General features: G+C 45.9%; 1 protein-coding gene and 1 non-coding gene across 5 annotated transcripts in view; one reads left to right on the top strand and one right to left on the bottom strand.

Annotated features, from left to right (window-relative positions):
- The window catches only part of TOM1L1 (target of myb1 like 1 membrane trafficking protein), a 61,265-nt gene extending 49,181 nt beyond the window's left edge, over positions 1-12,084 (bottom strand). For 2 of the 4 annotated variants that reach the window (XR_002316778.2, XM_020908568.2), the window contains exons 1-3: positions 11,955-12,082; positions 9,393-9,477; positions 5,203-5,281 (exon numbers count right to left, since the gene is read on the bottom strand). Coding sequence is in view for 2 of the 4 variants with exons in the window: in XM_020908568.2 (XP_020764227.2) it covers positions 5,203-5,281; positions 9,393-9,477; positions 11,955-12,012 (222 nt within the window). In the remaining 2 variants the exon portion in view is untranslated. Of the gene's footprint in view, positions 1-1,231; positions 1,251-5,202; positions 5,282-9,392; positions 9,478-11,954 lie in introns of those variants that run through there. The other 2 variants (XM_020908569.2, XM_070478476.1) reach the window with 2 other exon arrangements.
- Positions 12,085-16,882: 4,798 nt separating this feature from the next.
- On the top strand, positions 16,883-16,989 carry LOC139039229 (U6 spliceosomal RNA). The gene has a single exon (XR_011492552.1). It is a non-coding gene; the product is annotated as a U6 spliceosomal RNA (small nuclear RNA).
- Positions 16,990-17,265: the final 276 nt, after the last annotated feature.

Genomic DNA, 17,265 nt, shown 5'->3' with positions numbered 1-17,265 from the left:
TAGTGGTAAAGAATTTGCCTGCCAGTGCAAGAGCTGCAGCAGACGCAAGAGATGTGGGTTCGATTCCTGAGTTGGGAAGATTCCCCGAGAGGAGGAAATGGCAACCCAGTCCAGTATTCTTGGTGGAAAACTCCATGGAGACAGGAGCCTGGTGGGATACAGTCCAGGAGGCTGCAAAGAGCTGGCCACAACTAAGCGAGTGAGCACTCATAACCTATGAACCAAGAAACCGTAATCTGAGGTGGAGGAGAGAACCCAGGGATCCAGGAGGAGGCAGCAACTGAGAGACCACAGAGGATTGTGATCCGAGGCCTCACAGCTGCCCCTCTGCACTTGTCTGGGCAAATCACTGATCCTGACCAAGCCTCAGGATCACCAACTGCAAAATGAGCCTACCTTCCTCCAGAGACCTGCTGTAAGGCTGAAGTGAAAAGTCATGTATATGAAGCACCTGACACATAGCAGGACCTTAATAAATGCTAAGTACTGTGATCGTCTGCTCACAGGGATAATTTCCCATCAAGAAAGAAAATATTGATGAGCCGAGATAAGTAGTCCTTTCAAAAATGCTAGAAAAAAAGAGCTCCGTGGTAGGTTTATTTCTCATGGCAAATGTCTAAACTAAGCATAGTAACCCAGGCTCTGGGGTCATCCAGAGCTGAAAACCATACCATGGTAAGGCCACTTTAGGGGATGAGCTTACTTTGTAAGTTTCTAGAGGAATAAAGACATTTTACACTAATTGTGAAGTCCCCATAACTCACCACCCAAGGGATGCTTCAACTAATTAACTGATTCCCAGGAACCTATTCAACCACTTTCCTCTTCACAATAATAGTATCTTGCTGAGACTTATCATAACTGACTCATCCAAGTAAAGACTAGACTGGCTAAGAATTATCAGTTCAGTTCAACCTAGATGTCCATCAACAGATGAATGGATAAAGAAGCTGTGGTATATATACACAATGGAATATTACTCAGCCATAAAAAGGAATGCATTTGAGTCAGCTCTAATGAGGTGGATGAACCTAGAACCTATTATACAGAGTGACGTGAGTCAGAAAGAAAAATACTGTATTCTAACACATATATATGGAATCTAGAAAAATGGTCCCGAAGAATTTATTTACAGGGCAACAATGAAGAAACAGACGTAGAGAAGAGACTTATGGCCATGGGGAGAGGAGAGGAGAGGGTGAGATGTATGGAGAGTAATATGGAAACTTACACTATCATATGTAAAATAGATAGCCAATGGGAATTTTCTGTGTGGCTCAGGAAACTCAAACAGGGGCTCTGTATCCACCTAGAGGGAAGGGATGGGGAGGGAGACGGGAGGGAGGTTCAAAAGGGAGGGGATGTATATAAACAAAAAAAAAGTGTTATCAGTTCAGTTCAGTCGCTCAGTTGTCTCTGACTCTTTGCGACCCCACGGACTGCAGCACGGCAGGCTTCCCTGTCCATCACCAACTCCCGGAGCTTGCTCAAGCTCATATCCATCGAGTTGGTGATGCCATTCAGCCATCTCATCCTCTGTCATCCCCTTCTCCTCCTGCCTTCAACCTGTCCCAGCATCAGGGTCTTTTCAAATGAGTCAGTTCTTTGCATCAAGTGGCCAAAGTATTGGAGTTTCAGCTTCAGCATCAGTCCTTTCAATGAATATTCAGGACTGATTTCCTTTAGGATGGACTGGTTTGATCTCCTTGCAGTCCAAGGGACCCTCAAGAGTCATCTCCAATATCACAGTTCAAAAGCATCAATTCTTTGGCACTCAGCTTTCTTTATAGTCCAACTCTCACATCCATATATGACTACTGAAAAACCATAGCTTTGACTAGACAGACCTTTGTCGGTAAAGTAGTATTTCTGCTTTTTTGCTGTCTAGGTTGGTCACAGCTTTTCTTCCAAGGAGCAAACATCTTTTAATTTCATGGGAGCAGTCACCATCTGCAGTGATTTTGGAGACCAAGAAATTAAAGTCTGTCACTGTTTCCATTGTTTCCCCACCTATTTGTCATGAAATGATGGAACTGGATGCCATGATCTTCATTTTTTTGAATGTGGAGTTTTAAGCCAGCTTTTTCACTCTCCTCTTTCACTTTCATCAAGAGGCTCTTTAGTTCCTCTTTGCTTTCTGCCATAAGGGTGGTGTCATCTGCATATCTGAGGTTATTGATGTTTCTTCCAGCAATCTTGATTCCAGCTTGTGCTTCCTCCAGCCCAGTGTTTCTCATGATGTACTCTGCATGTGAGTTAAATAAGCAGGGTGACAACACACAGCCTTGATGTACTCCTTTTCCTATTTGGAACCAGTCTGTTGCTCCATGTCCAGTTCTAACTGTTGCTTCTTGAGCTGCATACAGATTTCTCTGGAGGCAGGTAAGGTGGTCTGGTATTCCCATCTCTTGATAGGAAGAATTATAGCCTGGTAACTAAATGGTTTTTAAAATAAGACAAAAGAACAGGCTTCTTGACAAAACTACACCACCAACTGTTAGGAAATCAGAATCTAGTCAGATCCCAGCAAAGACCTAATCTAGGCTAACAAGTCCATGAAGAACCTAAATGACAGATAATACAAAGGACATTTATAATCACCTTTGACAGGCTCTCATCACTTCACCGTGATCAACTGGAAATGCAACATATGAGGATCCATTGTTAAAGAGTTTATTGGTAAACAAATACTTGCCTTTGACAGACACTGGATATTTCTTTCTGTGACTAGTTTCTCTCATAATTAAGTGTGGCTTAAGTTTATATTAAAGTCTGTTCTGAAGCATTAACACAGCACTCCAGTGTAGTGAGTGAGTATGAGGTAGGGTGCCTGGGCCATTAAATTAAGAACTCAGGGAAGGCTGCATGAAGCTATCAAGAATCAAAGGCCAAGTCAAACAAGCCCAAGAGGCAGGAAGCTTAATAAACTCTGCCCCTGACGTGAGGAGCTCTTCTGGCTCCTAACCTGTGACTGTCATCTCTACTCTGGCACGGGTCTCAGACTCACTTGCTCTCACATGCTGGTATGGAAATCGGGAGGCGAGGACGAAACAGTTACCAGAGGTGGAACAGGGAACACGCAGTAAGCTGTGAGCAAGGCCTGAGCGATCAGATGAGCTGCAGGGGAGAAAGCGTGGGGCTTCCAAAAGCGATGGGGACACGAGACACAACACTCAGGATCAGAGTCCTGATTCATCCCCGGAGGGAAGGAACCCGGACGGAGGAAGTGACAGACCAGGGACAAGGAGCCACCGCAGAAAGGACGGGGAAGCTGACTGCAACACAGAGAGACAAAGGCATCACACAGAATCCACAGCTGTCAGAAGGTGAAACGCCGCATGCTGAAATTCAGAAAGCGGCGTAAATTCACCTTCTGCCCTTAGGTTCCTCAGTCAATTCTCCTAACCTTCAGCAGTCCTGGGATGTCCTCCACTTCAGGGCACAGCTGTATACCCTTCTACGCCAAATCACAATCATTCCTTGAGTCCTTCCTCGATGCTAGGAGAGGCGGGTGGGGGCTGAAGGACACTCAGTCAGTCAACACCTGATACCCTAGATCTTCCACCACAAAGAAGTTGAAGACAGAAATGAAATACAGTGACTGTTCTTTCAAGGGGCGTGATTTGTTCAGAGAAGCAAGGTGGTGAGGGGCAAGAGCATGGAATTTAGAATCTGAGACCTGAACTGAAATCTTGCCTATGCTACTTAAAACTTAGAGGAAAAAAATAAAAAACATCACTTAACCACACCAAGCATCAGTTTCTTCATCTAAGAAGTGGAGTCAATAATACAACTTCTTCACAGGGTTGTTGAGAGCATCAGCCAAAGTGAAAGTGAATGTTACTCAGTTGTGTTCAACTCTTTGTGACCCAACGGACCGTAGTCTCCCAGGCTCCTCAGTCCATGGAATTCTCCAGGCCAGAATCCTGGAGGGGGTAGCCTTTCCCTTCTCCAAGGGATCTTCCCAACAAAGGGACTGAACCCAGGTCTCCCACATTGCAGGCAGATTCTTTACCGTCTGAGCCAGCAGGGACGCCCAAGAAGACTGGAGTGGGTGGCCGACCCCTTCTCCAGCAGATCTTTCTGACCCAGAAATCAAACCAGCGTTTAATGCATTGCAGGCAGATTCTTTGCCAGCCGAGCTACCAGGGAAAGTACCAGGCAAAGGTGTATTTTTATCACCAGCCCACCATTCTCCTGTCTCCCCCGAGCGCCTTATCCTCTCTCCATTCCCTCCACTCCATGAGCTCCCTGAGGAGGCAACCATGGTGAAGGAGAGGGGAGAGGTCCAAAAAGGTGGAGGCGAAAATCCCTCTAAAACTGTATTCTGACCCTAACTTGTAGGGTTTCTTCAGTGACAGTATCATTAGACTTCATTTCTTCTCCAAGTAAGCAAGATGTGCTAAGTTCTTTTTCCCCTGAAGCTAGAAAAGGGGGGGCGAAGCTCAGCTCTGCTCCACAGCCCTCTAGACAGCCATGCCCAGCCCTCCTACGGGCAGTCTGATGCTGGCAGAGGAGCACCACAGCCTGGCATGGCATGGCATGGGGCCAGGATGAGGTCAGCAAAAGCATCCAGAAGACACCAGCAAGCACACAGCTCACTCTCAGGCAGCAGGCAGGGTCTGCAAACATACCGACCAAAGTGAGACCGGCCACTCCCCCGGCCACTGCAGGGGGCACACAGCCAGGGTTGGGGGAAAACGGTAACACGTCGGGTAAATGTCCACACCCACATCAAGAAACCCGGTGCATAGAACCGTTTATATCAACAAAGAACTTAACTCAAATTATATCAGGCAGCAGAACTTGGCTGGACCCTAGAGAGCTGCCAGCGCCTCAGAATTCCAGAGGTGTGCAAGAGAGGCGGGGAGCTAACGGGGGCGTTTTTCAAGCTTCAGTTCTCCCCACATGTGACACATACACAGACTTCTTGATCAGTTCAGTTCCTCCAAGTTGTTCATTACCAGTTCTCATCTCCTAACCAGGAAAATAATGATTTTCCAGGAACACTTACTTTCCACCAAATTAAATGCTCCTACAATCACTTCTGTAATTCTCAGTAAATGAATCATTTTAATCCATACTGTACATAACTTTTTGCAAACCTATTATCCCAGAGTATTTGTATCCTTTAGACCCAAAATTAGAATTGTGACTGTAACTTGGGCAATCTTAGTCTCCATTTAACATTAAAGTACTTACTGACAAGGTGAGTTGGATTTCTTTATGATTGTAGTTTTTGGAAATCCTTTTCTTCAAAGCTTTTACTGCATCTTTTGGCCTATGACAATAAACACAGTAAAATCATCAATGTAGGCAGTGCAGAAAGCAAGTCCGTCTTTGAAAAGCACTGAGCAGCATGGAAAGAGTGGCAGACGAGACACCCAAGGTCTGGGCTCTCCTGCGTAGCACTGGGCAGATGACTGAACTTGTTACACCCGTCCCCTCACACATCTAGGCAGAAATACCACCTACCTCCTTATGAGAACCAAATAAAGTACTCAGATGACCATTACCTAGAAAGCACTACATGTGAAATGTACTCACACCCACAGCCCTCCCTATGTCAACGCACAGAACCACCTTACATGAAATGAATTTCCAAAAATGTGACCTAAGTTTATTATTAGTTATTTCCTAGGCACCCTATTGTTTTTGTTCCATCGCTGAGTTGTGTCCAACTCTTTACGACTCCATGAACTATAGCCCGCCAGGCTCCTCTGTCCATGGGATTATTTAGGCAAGAATACTGGAATGGCACCCCACATGCCATCTCCTCCTCTACGGGATCTTCCTGACTCAGGGATCAAAATCGCATCTCTTGCGTCTCCTGCATGGGCAGGCAAATTCTTTACCACTAGCACCACCTGGGAAGCGCCAAGCACCCTACAGGCAGTGGGATATAGGAGGAGTTAGGACTAACTAGGACTAATTGATATGCTACAACTTCATGTTACAAAAGGAAGAACTATGTATAAGTAGACGGTCCAAATTCACTTCAAGATGACCAGTTTTAAGTAAGTAATGCGAATGTAATGTACACCATGATGACTACAGTTAATACTGCTATATGATATATTTGACAGCTATTAGGACAGTAGATCCTAAAAGTTCTCATCATGAGGGAAAAAATTGTTTCTGTAATTGTATGCAGTGTAACTGTGATGCTAACTTACTGTGGAAATTGTTTTGTAATATATGTAAGTCAAGTCATTTGCTGTACACTTTAAACTCATACAGTGTTGTATGCCAATTACACTTCAAAACTTAAAAATGGTACAAATCCTTTTTGCATATTACCTTCTAATTGTGTTATGTTTGCATGGGTAGAATTTCTATTATATGATAATATAATTATATAACATTATGTATACTTACATACAATTGTAACTATTATAATAGATATATTTCTAAAAAATCATATATAAAATCTAAGACGAAACTCTTGTAAGAGTTTAAAAGAATAAAGATATTGTTTTAAAAGAAAAATATTGGGGGAATTCCCTAGTAGTCCAGGGGCTAAGACTGTGAGCTCCCAAAGCAGGGGTCCAGGTTTGATCCCTGATCAGGGGACTAGATCCCACATGCCACTAAGACCTGACATGGCTAAAGAAATAAATATAAATAAAAAAGAAAAAAATAAGTAAAACAATTTTACACTGAGATCCCCTTTTTGCACACTATCAATGAAGAAGTCAGTGTTATAACTGAAGAAAATGTTCAGAGGAACCAAATATAGTAAATAAGATTATAAAGAAACCACTATAAATACTCTAAAGCACTAGTTAGTACTTTAAGCACTTTCCATTATTAGAGTCAATAATTAAGTGTAATGCTCTCTTCATCAACATCAGTTCTGTTCAATCAGTCGGTTCCAACTCTCTGCAACCCCCCTGGAATGCAGCTCGCCAAGCTTCCCTGTTCATCACCAACTCCCAGAGCTCACTCAAACTCATGTGCATTGAGTTGGTGATGCCATCCAACCACCTCATCCTCTGTCATCCCCTTTTCCTCCGGCCTTCACTCTATCCCAGCATCAGGGAGGGTCTTTTCCAGTGAGTCAGTTCCTAGCATTAGGGGACCAAAGTATTGGAGTTTCAGCTTCAGCATCAGTCCTTCCAATGAATATTCAGGACTGATCTCCTTTAGGATGGACTGGTTGGACCTCTTTGCAGTCCAAGGGACTCTCAAGAGTCTTCTCCAACACCACAGTTCAAAAGCATCAATTCTTCAGTACTCAGATCTCTTTATAGTCCAACTCTCACATCCATACATGACTACTGGAAAAACTATAGCTTTAACTAGACAGGCCTTTGTTGGCAAAGTAATGTCTCTGCTTTTTAATATGCTGTCGAGGTTAGTCATAGCTTTTCTTCTGAAGAGCAAGTGACTTTTAATTTCAAGGCTGCAATCACCATCTGCAGTGATTTTGGAGCCTCCAAAAATAACATCTGCCACTGTTTCCACTGTTTCTCCATCTATTTGCCATAAAGTGATGGGACCGGAAGGAATGAATGTTAAATTTTAGTTTTAGATAGAATGTTAGTTTTCTGAATGTTGAGTTTTAAGCCAACTTTTTCACTCTCTGCTTTCACTTTCATCAAGAGGCTCTTTCTGCCTCTTCATCTTCTGCCATAAGGGTGGTGTCATCTGCGTGTCTGAGGTTATTGATATTTCTCCCAGGAATCCTGATTCCAGCTTGTGCCTTATCTAGTCTGGCATTTCATATGATGTACTCTACATATAAGTTAAATAAGTACAGTGACAATATACAGCCTTGACGTCCTCCTTTCCCTATTTGCAACCAGTCTGTTGTTCCAGGTCCAGTTCTAACTGTTGCTTTTTGACCTGCATACAGACTTCTCAGGAGGCAGGTCTGGTGCACTGGTATTCCCATTTCTTGAAGACTTTTCCACAGTTTATTGTGATCCACACAGTCAAAAGCTTTGGCGTAGTCAGTAAAGCAGAAATAGATGTTTTTCTGGAACTCTCTTGCTTTTCTGATGATCCAGGGGATGTTGGTAATTTTATCTCTGGTTCCTCTGCCTTTCCTAAATGCAGCTTGAACATTTGGAAGTTCACCATTCACGTATTGTTGAAACCTGGCTTGGAGAATTTTGAACCTTACTTTGCTAGCATGTGAGATGAGTGCGATTGTATGGTAGTTTGAACATTCTTTGGCATTGCCTTGCTTTGGGATTGGAATAAAAACTGACCTTTTCCAGTCCTGCTGAGTTTTCCAAATTTGCTGGCATACTGAATGCAGCATTTTCAAAGCATCATCTTTTAGGATTTGAAATAGCTCAACTGGAATGCCATTACCTCTACTAGTTTTGTTCGTAGTGATTCTTCCTAAGGCCCACTTGACTTCACATTCCAGGATATCTGGCTCTAGGTGAATGATCACACCATCGTGATTATCTGGGTCATGAAGATTTTTTTTGTTTAGTCCTTCTGTGTATTCTTGCCACCTCTTCTTAATATCTTCTGGTTCGGTTAGGTCCATACCATTTCTGTCCTTTATTGTGCCCATCTTTGCATGAAAAGTTCCCTTTTTATCTCTAATTTTCTTGAAGAGATCTCTAGTCTTTCCCATTCTATTGTTTTCCTCTATTTCTTTGCACTGATCACTGAGGAAGCCTTTCTTATGTCTCCTTGCTATTCTTTGGAACTCTGCATTCATCAACATAAACTAAGATAATCTCTTTAGCTGTTCATGATTACTTTTAATGTACAGGAAAATCAAGAGAACCGTACCCCTTACAATAAGTTGTAATTCACACTAAGTCACAAAATAGCCTTAATGATTTTGTTTAAACTTCAACTGCTTAAAGTTTAAGAAGTGTAACAAAAGATATCATATTGTTTAAGAACTCAGCATAAACATGGATGAGTTGGCATTCAGCAGAAAAAATTGTCTTGTGACAGGCAGAGGAAAACAACTGTTAGATTATTTCCTGGTTGATAATTACAACTGCTCAGAGACAGTTCACCACCAGGAGTCCACTAGCTTCTTCATAATATTTTCAGTTACAATAACATAAAATATTGGCAATCAGAGCAAGAAGAATTCCTAAAGAAGGAAAGAATATTTCTTAAAGAACAAGGGATTTGAGCCTCACAGAGACAGAATTTGAAATTATTAAGGAAAAGGCAAAGAGAAAAATTATAATGGATTCTCAGATATTCCACATGCTGAAAAAACCAGCTGTCCTAATATTTCAACCTGACATGTCTTCAAAAGGCAGTGGGTGCTTAAAAGGTGATGGAAACACTATTTCAACAAGAAAAACAAAGTCTGCAAGAGAAAACTCGAGTTTGCAGGAGAAAACACACTATAGTTCTGACGCTTCTTATGAGAGACAAACACATGAACCACACTCTGAACTCACCCATCGTGGGTGGTGTTAATTATGTCACAGATGTGCATGAACTGGCCCCAGTCTTCTGTCTGCACTCCAGCAAACGTAGCCTTTTCTGCAAAGAAAAAGTTATGTTGAGTCTGAGCTACAACAGAATAAAACTTGTCTCAAAAAAAAGTGGAAGTGTTAGTCATTCAGTCATGTCCGACTTTTTTTGACCCCCTGGACTGTAGCCTGCCAGGCTCCTCTGTCCGTGCAATTCTCCAGGCAAGAATACTGGAGCGGGCCGCCATTCCTTTCTCCAAGGGATATTCCAACCCAGGGATTGAACCTGGGTCTCCTGCATTGCAGGCAGATCCTTTACTGTCTAAAGCACCAGAGAAGCTCCAAACATGTCTGGTTTTCCAGAAGCAATCTGCCTGGGGTTCCCTAGCAAACACCATTAAGTTTATATCACCAAAAGGCAAAGAGATTTTTTTTTTTTTTTGAGCAATTCCCAGTAATTCAAGAATCAGTCAAGATCCAGGTTCAGAGTGCTGCTGTTGCCAAAGTAATAAATGATCTATATTAATAAAGGCTGCAGGGCCAGACTAGCCCACCTAATCTCCATCTGCCTGCCTGTCTTTCAGAGAAGGACAGACACCCACAAGGTGAAGTGTATACTGCTAAGTATTTTATCTTACGCAACTTCATTTAACCCACTGTCAGAGATGATGACATAGAAGTTCAAGAAGGTTAAGGAAATTACCCAAGGCCACACAGTCAGTACAAGGTAGAACTAGCATCAAATCTAGGTTGTTTTTGTTGGCTTTTTTAAGTCACTTATTCTCCTTGGACGAGTGGTGTTGAGAAAAAGAGAGATCTACTGAAACTGTGTACTTGTCAGCACCTGTATTAACCAGTGGTGCACCAGACATACTTGAAGGCTCCTGTACCTGGAACCCCATCATTAAACAATCAAATAGTTTTTCCCTGTCCAGACAGCCTCCTTAAGAATACAGAATGCCACCTGCAAAGAGGATCATAGAACACTCAACCTGAGTGATCTTAACATCTTTCCTACAAGGAAAGGAGAATATTCCTGAGCATGAAAACATGAGAACCAACAGGGAAAGGAGCAAAAATTAATTAAAAGGATTAAGAAGAGGATAAAGGTTTGGCTGGTGGAACTCCAAAGCCGAGCCTTAAACTTTGGAGCCTTAAACTCCAAAGCTCCCCACTTAGGAGAAGCACTATGTGCATTTGGCATTCAAGATGGACAAAGCTTACCAACCTAGTGTTTACTCACAACGTTCTTTCAGGCAGTTTCTTTGCTCCCCATCCCAGGCTCCTTCCTCCCACCTTCCCATCTTCCTAGAAATCTCCTACCAACCCTTCAAAAGCCACGGCAGAGTTAAGTTCTCCCTTTTCATAAGTTTTGGGTGTTTTACATTTCTCTACTGTCGCAAAGGTACTGTACTAGAATCACTTCCCCATATATGTATGTATCGTCCCCATACCTTGATGGCTGAGACCAGGTCTTGCCTGTGCCTGCTTCAGGTCCAGGCATACAGTTGGCGGTCAGTCAATGTGCATGCCACCAAAGAATAAATCAAACTATGAAGATGCAGTCCGATTCCATTTCTGGTAAGGGTTTATCTTAACATCCGACAGAGAAAAAGCCAGCAACAGTTTGGAAAGCATTTCCTCCTCAATGGAAGTTACACTCACTATCTCATAAAGTTGTGGGAACCAAGCTTCAGGTTGGGTGGCGTGTTCTTTTTAAAGAGCAGTTAACTAAACTGCAGGCTAAACTGTCCACATCTGATCTTCCTTGACTACCAGGCTCTCCTGATTTCCTCGTCCCACTAAGTTCGCCGACATGATCCTCTCTGATTGGCACCTGCGGGCACGGGTGCCACACTCGATTCCTGAGGGAGGCACGCAGCCAGGGGGGGCAGGGAGCGGCGTCGGCAAGCAGCCCCGGGCCCGGCTCCGGCTTCCGCGTACGTCGCCGGGGGCGCGCCCACGGGGAGCCAAAGGAGTCGGGGAGACACCTGCGTGGCCCTCGGTGGCCCGCAGACGCCTCTGCTGCCCCGGGAGAGAGCCTGGCCTCCCCTTCCTTCGCTCCTGTGCTCAGCATGTCCCTCCTCTTTGTTCCTCCCGAAAAAGGAGCTCGGGCTGTAACGGCCTGAAATCCGCGAGCACGCGTCTGGACACCTGCCTGTGCCGGCGAGGTCACTGCACTCGCCCTCCTGGAACCTTCCCCTCGCAGAGCGGGCACAACCCTTGGCTCGCTCCCGCAGAGGCTCGCCCTGCCCCAGAGGGTGGCACCCCCGCGGAGGGCCAGGCCCGCCGCCCCCGCCCCCCGGGCCACCTGTCCGCTCCCACGCCCTGGAGGGCGCTGGGGAACGGTGCGGAGCCGACCCGCCCTGGAAGGCGCTGGGGAACAGTGCGGAGCCGGGCTTCGAGACGGACGGGCCGGGACAGGGGTGTCGCCGCACCGGCCGGCGCGGGCCCGGGAAAGTTTCGGGGAGGCGGGGACCTCCTCGAGCCGGGACCCACGCGGTCCCGTGGGGCGGAGAACGGAGTCGGGGCGCGGGGCCCCCTTACCTATTAGCTGGCCCAGGGAGCTCGCGTATGGGTCCCGGTGACTCCTGCCGAACGCCATGGCTGTGCCGCGAGCCCGCCCGGCCTCCGCCGCTCGCGACTCCTCCCGCACGGCCCCGGCTCCTCCCCCGGCCGCTGCGGGGCGCTGGGCGGGGCGGGGTCCCCAGGGGGCGGGGGTCCCGGGAGGGGGCGGGGAGAGAAGGGGCGGAGTCTCTGGAGGGGCGGGGCGGGGCGGGGCGCGAAGGGAGGGGGCGGGGCGTGGGGCGAGGGCTCAGAGGGGGCGGGGCCCTGAGGGGGCGGGGCGGGGTCCCCGAGGGGTCAGCCGCGCGCCCACCTGCGGCGCCCCGGGGACAGGCCTCAAGACCTGGGGGCGGCCTCTGGGGTCGAGGGCCCGAGCGCGGATCCTGCTGCTCTCGGGGCGGGGCGCTGCCCTTCTCGACGCCTCCTGCGCCGCCTTGTAGAGAAGGAAACAAGGAGTTAACACAGACTTCAGATCACGGTGTACATTAGCCACGTAACCCGCCCAGGTCAGCGTCTGGCACCCACAGAACAAATGTTTAGCCACTGAGGGAATCGAGCGCCTGGAAATATTTACCCCGCCCTGCTTATTGACCCGGCCCCGAGATCCGGGAGCGAAGGCGTGTCCCTCGCCCTTAGGCTGCAGGTGAGGGTCAGGAGGGCGGACTGGCTTCAAACGAGGCCCTGGCCGTCGTCTCGCCCCCGTTTCCCGAGGGACCGCGTGGCGCCGCCGAGCGAGCTCCGGGCTTCTCCTGGGAACTGTCCTCCGGTGAAGCTGTGGAAAGGAAAGGGCTTTCCTTCTGCCCCGGCGGACTCAGGCCGTAGAACTGCTTTGGAATGTAAATCCGAGCTTGAGCTCCTCAACTGCTTCCCGGTTGCCTTTCCCTCTTCTGGGGCATTCAATGAACCTCTGATTGGCTAGGCAACAATCTCCCGTGACGCCAGGGCCTGCTGGAGGCTGGGTGTCTCCAAGGTGATGGCAGTTCTCCAAGTCTCACTTCCTGCGGTCCGCTTGGGCCCAGCTCTACGAACCCTCCTTTGGTCCTGGAAATGGTGAGGAGATCTGCCTTATGTTCCTAGTCATATATGTAAGCATATAAATCAAAACCAATTTCCCAGTGTGCACCAAGGGGCTAACTCACTTGGGTGTTTTGCTCTAATTTATTTCTTATTTTACTTGACCCTTGCGAGCTAACACCTGGGATTCTAAAATCTAGAGTGAAACATTTTTGTTGTAAATGTCTCCTGCTGCTGCTCAGTCGCTTCAGTCGTGTCCGACTCTGTGCGACCCCATAGACGGCAGCCCACCAGGCTCCCCCGTCCCTGGGATTCTCCAGGCAAGAACACTGGAGTGGGTTGCCATTTCCTTCTCCGATGCTTGAAAGTGAAAAGTGGAAGTGAAGTCGCTCAGTCGTGTCCGACTCTTAGCGACCCCATGGACTGCAGCCTACCAGGCTCTTCCATCCATGGGATTTTCCAGGCAAGAGTACTGGAGTGGGGTGCCATTACTTTCTCCAAAATGTCTCCTACCTGTGACTAATACTCTCCACATGCATATCCAGGGGAACTCCTTTATATGGTGCCACTTATCTATTTCCTTAGTCATCACTACAGCTTCTGCTGACACTGTTGAAAACCTCTTGTGACATCACCAACCTAATCTCTTTCATATTATACAGTGTACAAAGCATTTCACTCTCTGAACCCTACAATCAAGCAACCTTAAAGAGAAAGTCAGTTTCAGGTTAGGCTGCTGTTGATGTCATGGCCTTCCATCAGGGCATGAGAACTAGGAGGAATCAACTAGCAGATTTTTAACATAACTGCTACTTCTCATTTTTTTTTTTTTTTAATTTGCTTGTGCTTTGGGATTGAGGCACCAGGGAGTACGTTCAAGACATTATGGCTGGGTAAACAGAACCAGGTTGATGGTTACTACTGAGGCAGGAGATAGAAGGACGCCAGGCTAGGCATTTACTACTAGCCTCCTGTTTATGTTTTCTGGGGAAGAAGGCAGGTGGGATCAAGGCTAGATATTTACAATCAGCCTTCTATTTGCACTTCAAAAGAGAAATAACAGGGCTTCTTTGGTGGCTCAGCGATAAAGAATCCATCTGCCAATGCAGGAGACAGGGGTTCAATCCCTGATCCTGGAAGATCCCACGTGCTGCACAATAACTAAGTCCGTGCACTGCAACTATTGAGCTTGTGCTCCAGTGTCTGGGAGCTGCAACTACTAAGCCTACGTGCCAGAACTACTGAAGCCCATGAGCCCTAGAGCCCGCGCTTTGCAAACTGAGAAATCTGCACATCTCAACTAGAGGGTAGCCTCTGCTGCTGCCGTTGCTGCCGCCCAGTCACTTCGGTCGTGTCCAGCTCTGTGCGACCCTATGGACTGTAGCCCGCCATGCTCCTCTGTCCCTGGAATTCTTCAGGCGAGAGTCCTGGAGTGGATTGCCATGCCCTCCTCCAGGGGCTCCTCCCAACCCAGCGATCGAACCTGGGTCTCCTGCGTTGCGAGCCGATTCTTTACCCCTGAGTCACCGCCTAAGTCCAGAGAGTAGCTCCAGTTCTCCAGAAAGAAAGAAAAGCATATATATGTGTGTGTATATATATGTATATACATATATATACACACATATATATACCTAATCTATATAAATATTTGATCTGAAATATAAATATTATATTTGTTTGAAATATATCAAAATATATATTGGATTTATATGCTTAACTATATATAAGAAATAACAACAGAAACAGGGTAAGTAGCCAGGCATTGTCCCCTGTGGACACTTTAAGATAATGGCTATGACAGGGACAAAGAGGGACTAAACCCTGTTGAGCAGAAGATCAAGAGCTTTCATCCTCGGGGCCAGGGAGACACTGCACAACTGCAGAAAGGCCTCCTTAGGGGTCAAAAGGAAGGGGGCACTGTCCCATAATATGTGATGCCTAGACCCCCCAGTAGGCCTCTGGGCTGGAATCCATCTTGGAAAAATGTTGCACATGCTTGTGGGAAGGGTCCTAGGGCAGGTCAGGTGTGGAAAAGGAAGCAAGATAATTGACCAAAGGTAAACAAAGATGCTGGAACTGCCTTCTACAAATGATTTAACTGCCTCCTTATTGTGCTCCTCCTCGTTAAGAAGACATCCACACCCTTGCTCTCCAGGTGTGAGTCTTAGCCTTGCTTCTGTCTTATTTAAACAAACTTTCTCTGTGTGCTCTCCCAATTGCGTGTGTCTCTAATAATAAACTTTGTACCTGTTTTTACAGTTTTTGCGTCCTTGAAAAATCCTTTTTTCAATGGGGCAAGAGCCAGGGAAAATTTGCTTCTAGCCTCTAGCCTTGATGATCTAGTGGGTAGGATTTCTGGTTTTCATCTGGGCTACCCAGGTTCAATTCCTGGGCAGGGAACTAAGATCTCGCTTCAAACCACGACTCACTACTGTCTCTCCAAGATCACTACCCGAAGCTTTTACCTCCTCATGTGCCCATGGAGGGTGTTGTAGTGGTTGCAGCCTTCTTTCTGTGTTCTGCCACTTTCTCCATGGTCCCCCAAGTCCCCAGGGGTGAAAATCAACCCTGTCAATGTTAATATGGTCTGAGAGTAGGATAGAATTCACAGCTAAGTCAAGGTCAAAGAAGAGGCAGACTCCCAGAAAGAAACAAGGATAAAATTTCTGGGTACCAGGAGCACTTTCTGAACACAAGTCGTAATGCTAGGTAGAAGCAAAGAAAATAATCTTTACTTTAAATACACTTAAATGCCTGGAACTGGCAGTCTATTTTAATGTGGTCTTCCTAAGCCTGAAGGCAGGAGGTATGCACTTCATTTTTACAAATATGTAATCTGAAACTAAAAAAAAAAAAAATAGCTTGACCTGAGTTTGAGTTATGGCTGCCTGATTCTAAAGCCTATATTTTTGTTACTACATGAATGTGCTCATTGAATAGGTCTCATTTATTTTATTTTAAAGGATCTGTTTGGTTCAAAGGGAGACCTCATGAAGAAGATAGGAATAGGAGTCGTCATATACTTGGCTGCCACAGGGTCCTGCTGTTGTTTCTATACTTGTTCAAGAATGCTAGTATTATCTGTGAAGTTGCTCAGTCGTGTCTGACTCTTTGCAACCCCATGGACTAAAAAGTCCACGGAATTCTCCAGGCCAGAATACTGGAGTTGGGTAGCCTTTCCCTTCTCCCAGGGATCTTCCTGAACCAAGGATCAAACCCACATTACAGGCAGATTCTTTACCAGCTAAGCCACAAGGAAAGCCCAAGAATACTGGAGTGGGTAACCTATCCCTTCTCGAGTGGATCTTCCCCACCCAGGAATTGAACCAAGGTCTCCTACATTGAAGGTGGATTCTTTACCAATTGAGCTATATTATCTATACTAGAACAATACTCTAGGTGCCATCTGCCAATGCAGGAGATGCAGGTTTGTTCCCTGGGTCAGGAAGATCTCCTAGAGGAGGAAATGGCAACCCACTTCAGTTTTCTTGCCTGGAAAATTCCATGGACAAAGGAGCCTGGTGGGATGCAGTTCATGGAGTCGCAAAGAATTGGACATGACTGAGCAACTGAGCACGCATACATGCTCTAAGTACATCACATACATTCTCTCATTTAATTCCAAAATAACTCTATGAAATCATTACTATTATTACTCTGTTTTACAGACTAGAAAAACCACAGTCACCTTGCTAATAAAGGACTCTCTGATTTCAAAAGCAGAAACTTTATTCTATGTACTGTCATAGATAAAGCCTAGATGGTAGGTAGTATCATTTACTTTTTAAAAGATGGGTTCTAGGGGATTGTACCTGGAGAATAAGGTCATGGCAAATACACGTCTGGAAACAAAGCTGATCCATCATGAGGTTTTAGGCAGTTAAGACTCTTTTTCAGTGCTCGCTTCGGCAGCACATATACTAAAATTGGAACGATACAGAGAAGATTAGCATGGCCCCTGCACAAGGATGACACGCAAATTCGTGAAGCGTTCCATATTTAGAAAAAAAAAAAGAGTCTTTTTCATCCTCTCGATTGACTCCGTTCTTACCACTAAAGTTTTTAGGTTATCAAATATGGACATGCCCTTATAAATCACATAATCCCTACCCTGTCATCTTATAGATGAAAAAAAATGGACAGCTAGAGATGGGAAGTGACCAGCCCAAGGCCATTCTGCTCCAGCTAGGAGACTGTAACAAAATAGCCTTCCCCGGAGTCCCAAACTCTTCTGCTACAGGCACCTTTTTTCTGTTTTAAAATTATGTTTCCCCAACCC

The sequence above is a fragment of the Odocoileus virginianus genome, chromosome 17 (assembly GCF_023699985.2).
Source record: "Odocoileus virginianus isolate 20LAN1187 ecotype Illinois chromosome 17, Ovbor_1.2, whole genome shotgun sequence".
NCBI lineage: Eukaryota > Metazoa > Chordata > Mammalia > Artiodactyla > Cervidae > Odocoileus > Odocoileus virginianus.
The sequence above is the reverse complement of the archived record's forward strand: the minus strand, read 5'-3'. Positions and strand labels throughout refer to the sequence as shown.